Source organism: Heterodontus francisci, chromosome 1 (assembly GCF_036365525.1).
Source record: "Heterodontus francisci isolate sHetFra1 chromosome 1, sHetFra1.hap1, whole genome shotgun sequence".
NCBI lineage: Eukaryota > Metazoa > Chordata > Chondrichthyes > Heterodontiformes > Heterodontidae > Heterodontus > Heterodontus francisci.
This window is the reverse complement of record NC_090371.1, coordinates 57,432,844-57,452,755: the sequence shown is the minus strand read 5'-3', so window position 1 is coordinate 57,452,755 and position 19,912 is coordinate 57,432,844. Positions and strand designations below refer to the sequence as shown.

Genomic DNA, 19,912 nt, shown 5'->3' with positions numbered 1-19,912 from the left:
TCCTTTCCACATCCACCCTGTCAAGACCCCTCAGGATTACCCTTCACTTTTTATAAATTTTACAAAGAGCAAAATAAATGATTGGAATATACACGTTAGGAGCTGAAATATCAAACAAGCCTTTAAAAAAATTTTTTTAAACTTAGAACTTTATCAGAATTGAAAAATTTGCTGTTACACAAATATAAAATTAGTTTTTCAGGGCCAGAGAGGTTTTTCAGCAGTAATTATGACTTAGTACACTGTTAAAAACAGTTACTCCTCATTAACAAGGCATAACTTTATCGGAAGGTTTTGACAGCAATTTCTTCTTCTTTGGCCTCCTTGTCTCAAGAGACAATGGGTAAGTGCCTAGAGGTGGTCAGTGGTTTGTGGAGCAGTGCCTGGAGTGGGTATAAAGGCCAATTCTAGAGTGACAGACTCTTCCACAGGCGCTGCAGATAAAATTGGCTGTCGGGGCTGTTACACAGTTGGCTCTCCCCTTGCACTTCTGTCTTTTTTCCTGCCAACTGCTAAATCTCTTGACTTGCCACTCTTTAGCCCTGCCTTTGACAGCAATATTACTGTGTAAAAGGGGAAGCTCTCAGTAGTTCAGTCATTTTTAATTGACTGCAGTCTGCAGCAACATGAACAGTGTATCCTATGGATAAATGTAAAATTTCTGACAGCAACTTCTGGATTTCTGCGTTTAACTGCACATGTACTGTCTCCAAAAGTGTCTTCCAGGTTCAGAGGGGTAATTACAGTGAAGGCTGACAGTTTTGCCATCATTACTACTGCAAAATTCGAGCCAATGTATCTTTAGTGTAGTAAAATGTCCCAACGCACTTTACAGGAGCTTTATCAAACAAGCCACATAAGGGGACATTAGGACAGTGACCAAAAGCTTGGTGAAAGAGGTTTTAAGGATGATAAAGAGAGAGCAAGAGGCTGAGAGGTTTAGTGAGGGAATTCCAGAGGTTAGGCCCGAGGCTGTTTTCATATTGACGTGTACTAAATGGATGGGTGTTTTGAGTGAAAAGCGGCTTCAACTCAAAGTAACCCAAAGCAATAATTGTCAAAAATGCAACAGCTATATAATTTCATTCAAATTGTCTCCCTCTTTACCAATTGCAGCATTCACACTCACAATTAATAAATAACTGCAAATACAAGCAAATTTAACAGCATTCTGTATGCATTTTCTCCAAGGAATGCAGAAGAAGCAACAGAAAAGATTTGTTTTAAGTGATCAACAGATATTATGCATTTCTTCTGAGTGCCTCTGTTAGGTTCTACACTTTGTTATGGATATCAGAAGCTACGGTATCTATATTGTCAGGAAAACCCCCCACCAGCCAAGACTGAAGCACATATGATTTCGCCATATGAACATTAAAATGTAAAATTGCCAGCCCCTGACTGGAAAGACATTTGCATAGTAACTAACAGTGTTGGAACAATAGGGACCCAGTCATTGCTTCCCCAATACACAGAAGTGGTCAAACCAGTTTTTGCCACATGACTGACTGATGGAGGTTTTGAATTTGATCTTCCAACAGAGGATTTGAACTGAGAAAGCCATGTGCGCCCAGTTGGAACAGAACCTCCTCTCCAGTCTTGCCTGCCTCCATCTCTCTCCCACAGAACTGAATCTTGTGAAAACACGTGAACCTCAAAGAGAGAAAAGTCTCCCACGTGAACAAGGTTTAAGAAGAACACTGGGCCCTGAAGAACAGCAAGACTACCTACAATCAAGTGAGTTTGAAGCACAGTAAACAAGAAACTCTTCTGATATTGCCTCAAACCTCTCTCTACAATATTTTCCTCTGCTCTTTTCTGTCCCTATTTGTATGTGTGTATCACGTGTACATGCTAGCGTGGGTGCATCGTATATCCATAGGCGTTAACCGTGTTAGAGCTTAAGTTTTAATAAAATTTCATCTTTCTTCTTTAAACCTCAGAAAACCTGTGTGAATTGGTTTCCTTGTCTTATAATTGGAAATATGTGAACAAGGATTCACAAAGGGGGAGCTCAAAACACAGTGTGTTCTAAAATAAAACCCTGTTACAATAAGACCAGGTGAAGACAGTATCAGACCCCTAAACACCTTTCTCACCTGGTCGTAACAATATGGACAGGTTAAATGACTTCTAGAGCTAATATTCAATCATTACAGTGATCCTAGAAAGGTTCTTGTCCTCTACTTGTGGAGGAAGAATTAAATACAACTGCTATGTAGTTATAGAGCTCCCAGAAGTGAACAATTTGTGCAAAACTGGCTCTATATAGTTAATCTAACCTTGTCAAGGCTGACTGGGACAATATACTGTAAATACATGATGCTACATAAAATTAAACTTTATTTTTGTATAAATATACATGAAGAAAAATCTATACCAACTAAACAATATCTTTAGGTGACTCTCAAACCTGTAACTGTAAGGTGCAATACACAACCATCAGACCCAAGATAGATTACAAGCTATACGTCACACATTGCAGAGTTTTTCTCCCAGTACAGTTAATTTTTATGCTAATGAGCATGGTAACAGCATGGTCTCTATCCTAACATTGAAATTATTCAAAACAAAGTTTATAAAGTGTCCAGGCATGCATTAGAAAGTCCATTTGTCTAATCATCAGCTTGACTCAGTTGACAGTATTCCTACCTCTGATTCAGAAGTTAGTAGGTTCACGTCTCATTCCAAGATATATATGTACATATTTGAAGAAATACAGGTGCCATCATTCCAACATTTCATAATAAGAAGTATATGAAACGCTTTGGTACATCTCAAAAGATATTGAGATGTTTTGCAGTGGGCTGGACCAATAATACATTAACACTACAAGTAGATGACTAAATTTACCAATTTTGCATTGATACGAATCAGAAACAATTTTGCATAAATAAGAGAACAGTGGTATAATGACATGATCTATAAAACTTCAAAGCGAGTTGCTCGAATAAAAGAGATCTTGGGCCAGCTACATGAGTGGTTTTAAATATGCAACTTCCAACATGAAAGCAATCTTAAAAAATCTGAATACTTACAAGTGTGTCTAGCCAGGGAATAATTGGACCCTCCACTTGTCAGTCCAAAGCCCTCTGGGACCTGATTTGTGTTCCGAGTCCGAGTTGGCAGCTTTGGAGGTTCAATCTCAGCACCAAATTCTGCTCCAATGACACCCAGAAGGACAATGGCTGTAGCCTGTTTACGGCGTTCCTCGTAAGATGACGATGATTTCTTCATATGTACAAGGAAACCTGTCAAACAGCCTAAAATACAAACCAAAGAAAGTCAGTAAAGAAAGAAAAGAACGACTTGCATTTACAGAACGCTTTTCATGACCGCCAGATGTCTCAAAGTCTTTTAAAGCCAATGGAGTACTTTTGAAGTGTAGTCGCTGTTGTCAATTTGCACAAACAAACAGCAATGTGATAATGGCCTGACAATCTGTTTTTTGCAATGTTGATTGAGGGATAAGTATTGGCCAGGACACCAGAGATAAGTCCCCTGCGCATCTTCAAAATAGTGCTATGGGATCTTTTAAATCCATCTGAGCAAACAAATGGGACACGGTTTAACGATTCACCTGAAAGATCGCCTCCAACAGGGCAGCACTCCCTCAGTACTGTATTGGAGTATCAGCCTTGATTTTTGTGCTCAAGCCCTGGAGTGGGACTTGAACGGGGAACCTAGTGATTCAGACATGAGAGTGCGACCAACTGAACTACGGCTGACAATTTATCAAGATGGCTCCTCAGAGGAGTGCAGTCAGAACCAAGTTTGTGGCACCACAGTTGGCTTAGCTGCACAGGAGTGCAAGAGCAGTAGTGATGGGGGATTCGTTAGTTAGGAGAACAGATAGGCATTGCTGCGGCAATTGCCCCTAGTGTACGTAGGTCATAGGAGAATTGAGGGAAGGTGGGGATGTGAGAGGTAAATGGGATTAATGTAGGGTTAATATAAATGGGTGGTTGATGGTCGGCACAGACTCGGTGGGCCAAAGGGCCTGTTTCAGTGCTGTATGACTATGAATCTATGAATACATGTGGCAAATATCCCCAGTGTAAAATGTGCAGTAATTCCCTTAAAGGAGAAGTTCCACTTTCAGGTGTTCTTCCTTTTGAGGGGCTATTTTTTCTCCGAGTTACATTGGAGCATTCTCCAGTGACACTCTTTCAGACAACAAATATTCCTGGAGAGGGACAGAGGGACGTATGCAAAGATTGACAAATAATTGTGATTGACCGTAAACATTCTTTTCTTTATTAGTATCTACTGATTTTTTGGAAGTTATTTTTAAACAGTGACCCCCTAATGACAAAAGAGAACTATTCAATGATCAAAGCAGGCAAGGTTAAGGGTCATCCCTATCAATGCTATTTGAGCTCCTACACACAACTGTGCTAAGCAGCACCAGCACTCACTATCTACACAATGCTACTGTAAAAAGGAAACATGGATAAATAACAATTCTTTGTAACTTATTTATAAAAGGGCTCTGCTTTGCTCTGATTGGGCCCAGCATTTCAACATAGCTCTATTAACTTCCTGAGCCTGAAAGGGGAATTGAGTCCTGAAATGAGAAGGAAGTCAGAGTCATGAAGGCACAGGAGGCGGCCATTCGGCCCATCGAGTCTATGCCAGTTCTGAGAGATCCATTCCCCAGCTTATCCCCATATCCCGACAAGTTTATTTCCCTCAAGTGCCCATCCAATTTCCTTTTGAAATCATTCATCACCTCCCGTTCCACTACCCTCATAGACAGCGAGTTTCAGCTCATTAACAGTCGCTACGTAAAAAAGTTCTTCCTCTGCATCTCTTACCAAAAACCTTAAATCTGTGTCCCCTATTCTTTGTATGGTCTGCTAATGGGAACAGTTTTATTTATCTACCTTATCTAAACCTGTCATAATCTTGTATACCTCTATCAAATCTCTCCTCAATCTCTTTTGCTACTTTCTTGACAAAGAACCTTCAGCCTCATTCATATAATCTAAGGGTGTTGCTCATTTCTTCCCAAATGTAATAGCAGAGCATCACCTTTACCAATATAAAATGCCAGTATCTGCACATTCATATTCTTAACTATGCTTACTAGTTGAAGTATCTAGTTAGCACCCCAGCTAAAACTGTAATTGTGCCAATAATGTAAAAATTGACATTGTAATTCTTTTTGACAACAAGCAGAGTAGTATAGAACCTACTTCGTCAAGGCTGCTACTTTGCACTTGAGGAATAGACAATTTGTATTTACATATGTAAGAAATGGCTGTCTAATAACCTCATAAAACCTTAAGAAATCAATTACATCTGAAAGAAATAGCTCTCTCTCTCTCTCTCTCATTAAGAAAGATTCTATAGCTGGCAGTTAAGACAGCATAGGACTGTTATTTCTGCCAAATACATGAATAATTTAATAATTTCAGAACATGACGGGCGCCCCATTTTACTTTTAGTTATTTTTTCTTTTTTATTCTTTTTTACATTTTTTACAATTTTTTAAAAATGTTTATTTCATTTCATCTTAGTTTGTTCAGTTTGCTTACCCACTGTTTTTTTTCATGTTTGTACTTGCTGCTGTTCAATCTTCAGTCCATTAACACCCTATCCGTACTAATGCATTGTCTTTCAACACACCATTAACATATTGTTTGCCTTTGCTCCATGACCTTTTGGTCAGCTATGTGGCCTTATCCAATCTACACCTTCTCCTTTGTTATCTCTTGCCCCACCCCCGCCTCACTTGCTTATAACCTTTGACATTTCTAATATTTGCTAGTTCCGAAGAAGGGTCACTGACCCGAAACGTTAATTCTGCTTCTCTTCCCACAGATGCTGCCAGACCTGCTGAGTAGTTCCAGCATTTCTTGTTTTTATTTCAGATTTCCAGCATCCACAGTATTTTGCTTTTATCATATTTAAATTGCTGCTTAATAAACTACTTTAAAACCGGCTGCCTTTGCTGACAACGCAACCACTAGGTGGTGCAGTACTTGCACATGTGCAAATGCAGGCTCTTCAACTGGAACATTAATGTCTGCGATGTTCAGGCACCTGCCAGGATTAAAGATGGCGCTGCTCAATTTATCACAGGAAATGCTTATGGCTAGATCATTCTAGCAAACTAACCTTATATTAAATAGGATGGAAGCCGAGTAATATGCTATGTAATTATAGGATACTAACTGTAATCCTCAGATCCATTTAATATTCCAGTAATCCTATTAAATACAAAAGGAATTTTATGCTTGAATTTCCATTGGAAGATAGTGAATTGTCACCCCAATTGATTAAAAGGGCAAAAGTTAAACCTGCAGTGGGAAAAAAATTGGTGCAGTTTCTGTGTATGTGAATGGTTTGTGGAATTCCTGATTTGTCAATGACAGCATTTCTTTGTTTTAAGATTTGATTAAAGCAAAAATTCTAAGTTGCATGAAAGTCTGAAAGTGTGTATGCGAGTCTGTTTACTTCCATTTAAGTTTGCGCACCCAGAATTAGAAAAATAAAAAAAAGTGAATTACATTTAAAATTAAAGGTGCTGGTGTGGGGTTTCATGTTTATTTTGAAATTTAGTTTTGCAACTGTGAAAAGGCACAGAACAGTTTGTTTTCTAAGAGATAAGCTTCAGCCTTGAAGATGTCTGGCAGAAATCCAATTTGAAGTTTTTAAAACACTTTGCTTCAATTGGACTAGTATTTAAAAAAACTGCTATTGATTTTTTTTTGGCAGTTTAAATTAAAGACAGGTCTTAATGACTGTTTTTCCAAAGGAGGTTAAGTAGCAAACATCAGAAATTGAAAATGTCCCCTTCACTACTGTTAAAGGGCTGCAAGGTTGCATTGCTGTCTTTAACTCTTTGCTTTAGGAATGTTGAAGGTTTTATTTAACTGTGAGAACACAGCTTTTTCTTTAGTTTTATCTTGTTTATCTAGTCATTTGGAAAGTTACCTGAAGAACAAGGGAAGAAAAGTGACGTAATTCGTAAGGGTTAAAAAAAATTGTGCAAGTTTAAAAAGAATTCCAAGAATCGCGAAGACATTTTAAAATGGTGTTTGGTTCAACTTCGATTGAAATAAAGTTACGTAAAGTGACGCAATTGTGTGAATCTGAGAATATTTTGCTCCGGCCCCTCGAAAACAAGCAGAGAAGTTAACCCTTTCTGCTGATGGCTTTTTTCCCCCCATTTTATTCACCACACAACTTTTGTACTGCTGAGTGTAAATTTATATATTGGACATTATTAAATTTTTAGTTTCTAAATTGACATAATTAAACAAATTAACCTATTGGGCTTTGGGACAGAGCCACAATGAATTCTTTGTGTTTTTTTTCTAAACAGGTCACAAAGGTTTCCAGGGCCACATGAATACTAATGCCATAGCAAGAGATCTAGCAGTTTTAAAAAAAAAGAATTTAAGAACTTATCTGCAGCCATCAAATTTGCACTAAAGCTTTGCCTTTCAAAGACTTGACCTTAACACATTCAGGCTGTTGGTTATCATCCAAGACAAAATGCTTGAGAAGGAGAGATCTGGAAGTTACCTCCAAACCAGTTGCAAGCACTTCTGTCTTTCATGTAAAACACCATGCAAAACCACCAAGCCTGGGCATAATTATCTTTGAGATTTGACTAGACAAAATAAATTGATAAGTGTAGATATTTCAAGCACTCAAAGGGAAAATTTACCTGAAATTTATAGGGATAATCAAATTCTCATTCAACAAAAAAAAACTGATGGAAAAACAGTCTAGGTGGTTCCTGAGCGTCAAAAAAAGGTTTCTTTGGGGGAGAAACAAATTTGTAATAATTGTGAAATGATAAAACTTCAGGCACAAGACAAACAAAATGTATTAATGCCTGGAATCAAGAAGGAATGTTTTAAAGATATTAAGAGATGTATTAGATTGTAAAGTTCCTCCAGGGCTTATGAATGAGAGAGAATGGTAACTAATGGGATGTGTAAAACTGGATGAGGGGAAGTGATTGAGGTTAAGAGATAGAGACAGAAAAAGTTACACTACCAAATGGAAAATATTCAATGGACCATTTTCGTAAGAGTTAGGGAAGTGTAATTAAGGATTGTAATCAATAACTTTCTCTTGGAGATGTCTGTGTCCTTGCCAATTAACTTTTTAAGAAAACTGTATTTGATAGTCTGGCCACTACCTGAGACATTGGGACCATGCAGTGGGAGATAAGTAAAGGTCTTCAGACAGACATAATCGCAACCCCCCCACCCCCAAGCTGATCTTTTAATTAAGATCACCTGAAAGTCAAAGAATGGCTTGTATCGGATGGAACATGTAGCATGATGTCGGGATACCAACGTGAGTGTGCAGATGTGTTTTGTTTTGCATGAAGAAACTAATGTGCAAAAATGCATGGTGAAGCTACACTAACAAGTCTCAGACATGCTCAGCTACTTGACAAGACAGCATGAAATGGTTATTGTGGCCAGTACAGTGAGAGAACATTTTTAATCATCAGGCATTGACACATACTCGATAGAGAAACTGACTTCCACATAATCAGGATAGAATGCTACCTGTCAGAGGGAGTAAAATTATTGAGCACTTAATGTAAAGAGGGATATGGAATTGAGAGCTAGGTCTAGTATTTAGTAGATATAGGTAAAAGGAGAGCTGGAGAATCTTTTAAGTCCATGCATGATCTTTTGTCTGAACTATATATATTTATGACATGCCAATAATTTAGAATTGACTTAGGTGATCTGCAGGTGGGGAGCACCAGTCTAAGTTGATTGTGATCACATTTTACTGGAAAAGTTTTTACATTTATTCTAGGTGGCAGCTTAGAAATAGCTAGGTTAGTCAGGGGCCAATTGTGAGAAGTCAATTTTTTCTTCTCAAGATGGGGAGATCTGTAAGAAATGGCTGTCTAATAACCTTAAAAAACCTTAAGAAATGAACTGCACCTTTGGAAATACCGCTCTCTCTCTCTCATCAAGAAGGATTCTATAGCAGGCAGCTAGGACAGCATTGGCCTGTTATCTCTGCTAAGGACATGACTCGAGCTCAGTTTCCCAAACAAGACATTCCCGATAAGATGGGGCCTCGTACCCACTCTAGACAAGTGTCTGGTAGAAGTTTACAAATGATACCAAGCATGAGATAAGATGAAAAGTGACTTTGTGGGGGCAGAGTGATGGGCAGGGGAGGGGTTTATGTTGAGTATCTGTCCCTTGATGATTGGGCAATTGGAATCGAACAGATGATTAGCATGGTACACTCGCCAGCCACCAGAAATAAAGTATATAAACAGGTGCTCAGGAGGGAAATAGTTAGTCTTTTTCGGACAAAAGGAAAGCTTCCCGAAGCTCGGCTTCGGCCTAACACTTTAGTTCGCTCAAGCTGACTGAGGACCCAAGAGACCGCCAACACCTTGCCTGCCTTATCTGTCAGGGAGACTGTCACCACTGTTTTGCCCCACTGTATGATCTGGGATCAGTGGCTGGAATTTTACAGTGGGCAGGGAGGGACCCGTCCACTGCCCGAAAAATCGATCCGGACTGGATTTTATGCTCCCCAGGCCCTTAATTGATCTTGGGTGGGATTTCCACCTCACTGAGGCAGGAAGCCCCGCCTAATGGAGCTGCCAGCCAATTAGGCCGACAGCTATTAGTCCCAGCAGCCCCATAGGGAGCGCTGGCCACTGCTGGGATTATACCTAGTTGGAGATGACAGAAAAAAGGTAAGTTTTTAGGGCCTTGCCAGGGACAATCAGTCGGGCCCCGGCGAGGTAAGGTGGGGCGGGGGGGGGGTGGGTGCGTGTTGTGCATTGGGGGCGGCCTTCCATAGGGCATAGGGTGCCCGATCAGGAGGCCCCCCCAGCCTACCGGAAGGCTGCCTAGTTTTATCAGGCGTGTTTTCTGAGGCCTCAGCTGCCTGTCAGCCAAATGTAAAAATACCTGTGGCAGCGGGCGGAGGTCCTTAAGTGGCAGATAACTGGACAGTTAAGGGCCTTGATTGGTCTGGGGTGGGCGGGCTGCTTCCCGCCTCTGCTGCCCCGCGTAAATTGGCAGCAGAGGTGGGAGCAGGTTGGGAAGGGCCCCTCCTAGCCTCCCACTCCATTTTACACTTCTCCCCGCCACCCTCCCCAACCACTAGCCCACTCTTTTGGGGGGCGTAAAATTCCGGCCAATAATCCATTCAACCTGTTACAGCTCGTATGTCTTTTCTATTTAGCTTATGCATAATCATATTTAAACTGCTACTTCTTAATAAGCTACTTTAAAACCATCTATGACTTAGATCCCTCTCCTTTGGGTATCTGTGACTCTCGGACCTAAATCTTACAGATAGCGTTATCTAACGTAGAAAATCATCCCAAGGTACAAACAGAATACAGGTGCAGATCCAACCACTTGCACCTCATTTCTAATTCATGCCTTCCAACAACAAATGCAACATCACAGCAATTTTTGAGTACCCAAGGTACGAGGATAAATTGAACATACATTTCAAGAAATAGGTTTCTTCAACTGGATTTCCTAAAACCATTAAGCCCTCTAATGCAGACCTTTTTAAAGCTAATAGCTTAGAAGTTGCTGCAGTGAAATTACTAGGTGAATGCTCAACACTTTCGTATGACACTCTGGTATTTTAGCAAAAGCATTAATCTTGCATTAAAATAATGGAAAAATGCATGTAATATGAATGTGTTAAGTGCTTTCTAATAGTGCTAACAATCATTTTCAGGCTTATATCATATCATGGGGCCCACAACTCACTCACAATGTTTGACAAGTATTTTGACAAATTATGAGCACTAAAGGTACTGAATTGATAGGAAAATGTCATGTCATGTTGACAATACCTTTTTAACAATAGCCCAAATCTTCCATCTTAGAGGAAGCCTTGAGAAGATATGCAAGGATATTAGATATATATGGTATATCATGTACATTTACACTGTGTTCCTCTGAAAATGCTACAGCCTGATATTTGTACAAAGCAAGGAAAGGATTAAATACATGCTTTCTTCAGACTGTTGAGTAGTCCTGTTTATCAGAGTTTGAACCTGCAGCCTTATTAATGAGAAATCAAAATCTAGATTGTCCTGCATGACCAAAAGTCACAAACATCTCAATGTGCTTCATCTCCAAAAGATGCCATTGATACAGTCCATGTCAATATTTTCTATTTCCTTTTTCACCTATTTACTTCCTTCCCTCCTTCGTACTTCTCTTTAGCCTGCAAACAATAAGTGTTCGTAAGGGTGGAACTTCTGACTGCATATCAATCTATCTCAAGATCTAGTAACTAATGGCAGTTTAACACTGAGAATGTGCCATCAGAAGCAAGTATGTGGTACTCTTACACATTAATATATTACCATTGAACAAAAGATGGAGATGAAATTCATAAGGGTCTTCAGAGTTGCTTACAGACAGTGCAAAACACAGGTTCCCAAGCTACTGGCCCTGCAACTGGCATTGTAGGAACCATTAGAATATTGAAAAAATGTAATTGGAAAGGAATAGTCAGGGGTAACAGAACTCTACTTGTCACCCTTCTGGGTCCTGTCATTGACATTAAGATGCAACAATGGGTGCCTGCTTTACTGCAGCCTGTTTTTCTCCATCAGGAAGTGCACCTCACCAAAAACTTGGCTGACGCTGAGAAATCAATAAATGAAACAATGTCATATTCACACGATCACATACAACGCTGACACCCAAATGCACTGCCAATGGAGTAACCTAAACATAGAATCATAGTCAATACAGCACATGAGGCCATTCGGCCCTTTATGCCTGGGTTGACCCTTTGGAACAGCTATCCAGTTAATCCTACACCCCTGCTCTTTCCCCATAGCCCTGCAAGATTTCCATCTTCAAGAATTTATCCAATTCTCTTTTGAAGATTCCTATTCAATCTATTTCTACCACCTTTTCAGACAACGCATTTTAGATCATAACAACTCACTCAATAACTTTTTTTCTCCCCATCTCACCTCTGCTTCTTTTGCCAATTGCCTTAAAATCTGTGTCCTCTGGTTACTGACCCTCCTACTACCGGACACAGTTTCTCCTTTTTCCAGTAAAACTCATGATTGTGAACACCTCAAATCTCCTCTTAACCATCTCTGCTCAAAGGAGAACCACTCCAGATTCTTAAGTCACAACAGAGTTAAAAGGGGTTTGAAGAATAAAGGCCTGCAATATTATCCTGGGATTTTTTTGAGAGAAGAACGTCCCCAATGAATATCTTCCCCTTAGGTCACAACAGCAATTTTTTAAAAGGCTATATTTAAATCAAAAAAAGTTTTAAAATCTAACAAGTTGAGATACCTGCATTTCAAATACATATTCTGTTTAAACCTTTTTTGATCAAATTTGTTCTCTCCTGAGGATGACTATTGCATGGAGTTTGTTTTCCAAATGCCCCTTATTCAAGCAAGAACTTTAACACCAAGTGTCAACAAGTTGGGAGAGGGTGGGGGATGCTTTACAACTAAGCATAATCGAAACACATACACACACATCAGATGGCTTATTGAAGAGCCAACAAGAGTGGTAACCACAGATAATTTTCCCTCCCTGGAGCTGGTATAGACTCGGTGAGCTGAATGGCCTCCTTCTGTGCCATAAGTAATTCTATGACTCTAATACAGAGACAGTGTGGCAGATTATAGTGGCCCCAACTATTACCCTGGCAGAGATTGGCTAACTCAGCATAGACCAGGTGTCAAATCAGGACTTTCCTGGTGCACACTGATTAGTAAGTTTATCCAATCAGGAAGCCACAATCTTGTAGCATTTATAAAGTTATGCACAGAAACATGTTATTCACCACTGAGTGAAGAGAAGATGAGCAATAGGGACCAGGTTTGAATTTCAGACTGTGCTCAATTAGCTGCTCTCAGCTGGGCTGCAGTAACTATGATTCAGAGCATAGGAAGATCAGCTAGGTTTCCTGTTTCTGATCTTCATCTTGCATTCCCTACTGAAATGTGCACATCTAGTGAAAACAGTACTGAGCTTGTCTGTGATGCTTCTGAAAGTCCAATAACCTGCAGAAACTCTGCCTGGGCTCACAAATAAAGAATTGGCACTTGGGTGAGGTTCGGGAAGAGGAGCATCGATGGTTCATTGAAATATATCTCCGTTAATGTTTTCAGTGAAGGGAGGAAGAAATTTTGAGGGGAAGGGGTTAAAGCAAAATAAAATTTGCAGTATGATTGCAGCCAGAACTACGAACATCATAATACTTTTCATTGGATTGCCAATTGATTCCATCCATTTAACATACAAATAGACTGTCAGACCATGCATGCTGGTTTTTATGAAGTGAACTCCAAAACTTTGCAACTTAATAATGAACAACAACTGCTTGCATTTACATAGCACATTTAACACTGAAACATTCCAAGGCACCTCACAGAGCATAATCGGATAAAAATTAACACTGAGCCTGAGAAATATCAGGAAAGGTGACTAAAAGTTTGAGAAAAGAGCAAAGTTTCAAGGAGTACCTTAAAAGGAGAGAGAGAGAGATGAAGGTTGAGGGATGGAATTCCAAAGCTGGGGCCTAGATGGCTGAAGGCACGACTGCCAATGAGGGAGCATGGAAGTGGTGGGTACACAAGAAGTAAAACTTGGAGGATTGCAGAGTTCTTATAGAGTTGTAGGGCTGAAGGAGATTACAGAAATAGGGAGAGGCGAGGCCTCAGATGGATTAAAACACGAGGATGAGAGTCGAGTTGCTGGTGGACTGGGAGCCAATGTAGGTCAGCGAGCAGGGTTGATGGGTTGTTGAGACATTGTGCAAGTTAGGATACAGGCAGTAGATTTGTTGTCAACTTTATGGAAGGTGGAAGATGGGAGACTGATGAGGAAAACATTGGACTAGCTGAATCGGGAGGTAATCAAAGCCTGGATGAGCAGCAAGTGGGCTGAGGTTGGGGCGGAGCGGAATCGGGCAATATTATAGAGGAGAAAGTAGGCAGTCTTCATGATGGAAAGGATGTGGGGTTGGAAGCTTATTCTCAGTGTCCACCGGCTTTTATTGGGTGGGGAGGGAAAAGAGTAAAAAGGATGAAGAAGGGAGAATCAGTCAAAGAGACTCACTCCTGAGTACTATCCAACATTCCTGTTGGAAATACAAGTTTGTGAATGTTGGATAAGTGCATTCTGTCTCGTTGACACTGTGCACCCCAAAGATGAATTGCCTGCCAACACTCACCCTTGAAGAATGGTAACTTTGGGGCAAGTGGATGATTGCTGTATTTCGTACAAGGGATACTGCAGTCTCCCATGTGTCTCTCAGACCACGTATTGACTCTGGGCTACATGCACTTCCCATTTCTTCATGAGCCATGAATTCTAACTTGCACACCTTTACAACCTTCCCAAATGTGCTCTACAATGCTTGCTGAGTATGACAATAGAACCCGAGTGGGAATAATTAAGAGCGCACTGATAACAACTGGTTTGCTCTTCAGGTATAAAAGAGATTTAAAGGAGAAAGTTGAACGTGAAAGCATTAAGACTCCTTCCAACTGCTCATTGTATACTTATGGATCCCCTAGAAAAGCACTCTAACCGTGCTTTAATGATTGCCAGCTATAGGCTAGTATCAAATACATGACTTGCGTTAGCTTAAAATACAGTTGATGCTGTGATTGTTGATTTAAAATTACAAATATCTGCATCAATGAAACAATACAATATCCTGTTTCCTCATCAATCAAATCTGAATTCTATTATGTTTGTCTGGTAACATGTAAATGGTATGAGTTATGCAGACTAAAAGTATATTAACTTCTCTAAGATACAGTGTTTAATTGAATGTTGAAGGAAGCCATTTGTATTCTGAAGTGTAATATTATTGAGCATTGTCCATTAACTCAGGAGCTCTAATATCAGCATCCAAAAGCAATTTCAGATGCTAATCAGATAGTGAGTCACTATTTGCTCTTACTGGGATATGAAACATTTCAGATTTTCTAAGATGAATAGCTCCAACCCCCTAACATGTTCAAAACTGCAAGGTTCTTCAAAGTAACTTGAATTTAAGCTTTAATCAGCTGGGAGATTCTGACATGAAGCTTGTGTCATGCGCATGCTTTAATTCAAATTGACACCAATGGCCAAAAGATATTGAGGTTAAATATGAGTAGGATTTCCCAATCCAGAATCTATTGTCCAAAGATATTTTTTGAATAATGCAGTAAATAAACTAGGGACTTGGTTCATAATATATGGAATATATGCACTTGACAGCATTGTTATTTATAATTCCACTGAACTATAAATAAATATTTAACTGCTTCTAGCCTGTAAAACTATAGCCCGTGATTAATATTCAATATCGAAAGAAAACTCATATGGTGTTGTACAAAGTTACTTTATTCCAGTAACCAAGTACAGTGATTATTAATTCTCAGAACTGCATATCTTTGCAAGGTTAGAGACAAGGCCTGCTTAAGAAAGTGATGTGAAATTGTTGAAAAACAAATACTTTATAAAATAAACCAAATTCTAATAATTCTTATGAACCGTATTATAGAGATTATAGGGATATAGGGATGCTGTGCAAACAGCAGAGCAGAAAACATTTTTTACAATATACAAAAGAAGGCACACTTACTCAACAATCATTTTTCCACTGCACCTCTACAGGTTAATCAATGTAAAGTGCCACTGTACAAAGCTGAAGTTTGTTCCTTATAGAAATTTAATTCAGAAACTTCACCCATACAAAATGTGAAATTTCATCTTTAAATTTTGTGAAAGAAAAAAATCACCTGACATTGCTACCCCCATTCTTTTGAAATATTATTTTCCCTATGACCTTGTTGTATAGAACGTGCAGTGTTCAATGACCCATTATTTCTCGTTAAAACAAATGTGGACACAGCCAGTTGGGCCAAAAAAATATACAAAAGCCTACAACTTACAGAATGACTGAGCACAGCCAGCCTCACTTTGATTGTTCTGTCAGCTGACCTCTGCAGAAGCAATGGTTAGGTGATCCTGTGCTCCTTAGCTGACAAATGAATGATCCAAGCTCCTTATATTTTCTACTGCTGCAGCCTTTCGCCCAGGTGCTTGGACAGTGAGCCAGCATGACATCTCAGATCAAGATGAATTGGTGCAAACTCCAAGCCAAGATTGTTTTATAGCATTTAATTTAGTTTCTTCCCCTGCTTGGATGAGCACAGTCTGGTTATGGATTTCTATTCTAATGTACTGGAGCAGGCCTGAAAGGAGCCAATGAAGCAGATGCTAGAGTGGAGAGGCAGGAATACCGATCAATAGGCAAGGCCCTGACCTCAGCGCTCTCAGCCCTAGAAATGGCCACTACACTTTGGAGGAAAAAGTAAAGCCATGTGTGTTCATTCCAGTCAGAAATAATCCACAAGGAACAGAGGAAGAACTGCTTTACATTTATTTGATGATTTCTACTTATTTTTAAAAATACATAGAATATGCATTCATTTTTGCTTCAAGATTGCACATTTTGTTTGATTAAGCAACACAGCTATTGATAAATCAATCATGTGGATGGTTAGATTAAAAGATAATATTTAAATACATTATACGATCTGCTGTAGAAACCAATCAATCCAAATAATTTGAGGTGTATTACAGGAGATAGCAGCAACCTTATAAAAATATAGGTGCAATCTGGAGTTTACATGAATTTGGTAAATCATTTCTTTTGTTTTGCAATATTCTGCTGTAAAGTTATGATATTCAGCAGCCAACATGGCAAAAAAAGTACCCAGCCACATCAACACTCAAAAATCCTTTCCTACATTCACAGATCAATCAGATAGAAGTTTAAGGGCCCAAACACTGGACAAGTCACATGACATCAATCAATATAAAGGGCTGGATCTTGTGCTGGAGCCGGAGCTCCCAGTGCCGGGCCAAAAAGAAAGGGGAAAACCCACCTTAGCCTTTTCGCTCCCCCACCCAAGAACGATCCTCTAGACTTTTAACTTCTAAATGTCCTGCACTGCGATCCCCATCCCTTTAAAGATGGGGATCCCGCCTCCAAGAGCTGCTGGCCAGAGGGCCAGCAGCTCAGCAGTATCGGCAGTGCCACTGGCAGCGGTGGCCATTGCTGGTACTGCAGAGGCCTCGGACCTGGGCCCATCGCTGGAACCTGGACCAGAGGTAGGTGAGACAGGGTCGCTGGCGCCAATCCATAAGGTCCCGGTGAGAGGGGGCTGGGGATTGGTTGTGTAGTCCAGAGAGAGGGGGGTTCCAGGAGGGTAAAGTGGTTCCCGGTGGGGGTCTTCCATGGGCCACAAATTGTCCACGAAGGAGGGAATTCCCCACACCCAAGCCGCAGAGAGGATGCCTTGTGTTAAAAGGCAGCCTCCGCCACAGGGCGGAGGCCCCCCCCGTGCTGCTGATAAGATCCCAGCGGTGGCGGGAAGAGGCCCTTAATAGGCCAGTTAAGGGCCTCAATTGGCCTCAAGGCGGGAAGGCCGTCGGCCTATCCCGCCCCCAGAAAGATTGCTTGGCAGTGGGCCTTCCACCCACCCCACCACTCGCCGTGACACTCCATGCCCCCCCCCCCGCCTGCAATCTTTCCTCTGGGGGCCATGCAAAATCCTGGCCAAAAGCACATTGTGTAGAGTTTAATGCAAACAAAAAAAGCAGTTTAATAGAACAGTTATAGAAAATTATACATGGAAAACAGTTAAATATAATGAAAACCTGCGTGCATACATGGATTATACCGTCCATTTTTTCAATTGACCGTAAGATTTATCTGTGAAAAAACAGGTATTTTTAAATCAGGATCAACTAAAAGTGAAAAATTCTCCTCTCCAGTTTTACCTGCATAAATAGCTTCTTTCATGGAGATCTCTTGAAACACATTCTGATTTAATTTTATTCTACTTTAGATTAGGATTACTACTTGGGATTTATTACTACTAGGGAACTTTTCATGAATTGAAGATGATATTAAAATTATACAAAACATATACATTTTTGAATGCAAGACAAGCAAAGATAGATAGAGCAAAACAACAAATTACACGGTACGGTAATAGATTTTTAAAAATTAATTCTTCTGTGCCCATTCATTAAAAACGTTTAATTAGCTTTCAAGTTTTTACAACAATTAAAGCTGTAACTATTCCTTTGTTTAGAAAAGAAATTACAAAAAAGTCTTCCTCTCCTGCTTTTCTGAACAATCTGATGTATTGCCAAGACACAATTTTACAAGCACCAAATATCCTCTGCCACCATGTCCAAGCATCAATTATTCACAGCAAAGAGTGGCACCATTGTCGCTGGGTCAATATCGTGTAACTCCTGACCTAACAGTATTGTGGGAGTACCTTCACTGAAGGACTGAAGCAATTCAATAAGGTCCACCACCACCTTATTAAGGGCGATAGGATGGGTAATAAATGATGACCTATTCCTGCAAATGAAAGAAAACAAGCTTCTCAAAAGTAGGCAGCATTGTAGCTGAGCCTAATCCCACCCATAACCAATGATTGCAGAAAAAAGGGAGAAAATAATCAAAAAATATTTTAAAACTGCAGTTCTCTCATGCCTTATGATGTTAATAGCATGAGTACATAAATCTCGTTCAGATAGTGATTCACATCAAGCATCTTAACCAATAATTGCAATAGTTATTTTAAAATATAGAATATATATATATATATAATGTATAAAAACTGAATTTATACTTGTAATAAATAGTTGATTGATTGCAATTAATAATATACGGTCACATTCAATTAAAATTCTAGATAGCCTTTTACTTATCTTCTTTAAAAATATTTAAGTTAGTGAAAGACTGTCCACTGCAGATGGAGCTTTCATAAATTTATATTGTTTCAAGTATTGTCACCTACTATCTCAATTATGGTGAACTTCATATAAATAGAAGGTAATATGATCTGTAAAAGAAATGTTGAACTGATTTTGAACAGATTATTGTTATAACTGTGATTTCTTTCTGTAAGCAATAACGCTCCATTTAATCATAGTACAGGTGACATACAGATCTATTTTCTTGACAAGACTGTTGATCACCCTATCGCAGCAAGAAAATTAATAACCTGAAATAACCATTTCAATGCTGAATTTCATTTCACAATTTCTGTTTCTGAAACAGCATTTTATATCACAATTTCAGTTTAAAAAAAATCTAGATTTGTGTCTCAGTTATTAAATAGAATCTGGGAGAGCGGAGGTGAAACAATATCAGAAGACAGACTATCAAGCTACATGCTCTTTTCCTGGTCATTGCTGAACTATCACTACTGTTAGTGGAAAAAAAGGGGTTTACAACAGAGGAAATTAAAATCAGAAATAAAACAGAAAACACACAGGTAAGTCAGTATTGAAAAGGAAAATCTGAATGAAGTGTCCTTCCAAAATTTGTTCAAATGCTGACTAACATGCTGTATTTCCAGTACTTTCTGTTAATCCACATTTCTAGCATTTGTGCTCTTGCGAAAATAGAACTGTTGCTAATCTACTATAAAATGCAGTGTATTGGTTGTACTCTTGGCTTTGATGGTAAAGGTCTCATGGGTGCAAAAGTAACATCACTTTGCAATAAAATGATGATGCAACTTATCCTGACTTTACAGTACTCGTAGATAAAATTCTACTTAAGAGTTAAATGAATCATTTTGAGAAAAGTGTACAGAAAGTATGAGACAGATTTTCTCATATACAGTTACACAAGCCTATAAACAACAGAATGGAATCCTAGTCATCTTTGTAACTCAAACTGAGGTAACTCCACTTGCATGGTTTCCAACAACTAACCTGAGCATTTCAACATAATGGGCCCGATTTTAACTCTGTGCAAGTGGGTGGGTTTTGAATGAATTAAAATCTTGCTTAATACCAAATGTGGCCCTTCCAAAGAAGCTGGAAGCTATGGGAGCACATGGCCAAAT

At 39.4% G+C, this 19,912-nt stretch overlaps 1 protein-coding gene across 7 annotated transcripts in view; it reads right to left on the bottom strand.

The window, feature by feature from the left end:
- LOC137369594 (WD repeat-containing protein 7) overlaps window positions 1-19,912 on the bottom strand; it is a 928,502-nt gene that overhangs the window by 323,110 nt on the left and 585,480 nt on the right. For all 7 annotated transcript variants that reach the window (XM_068030905.1, XM_068030929.1, XM_068030912.1 and 4 more), the window contains one exon: window positions 3,039-3,263. In XM_068030905.1, the coding sequence (XP_067887006.1) occupies window positions 3,039-3,263 (225 nt within the window). The remainder of the gene's footprint in view (window positions 1-3,038; window positions 3,264-19,912) is intronic.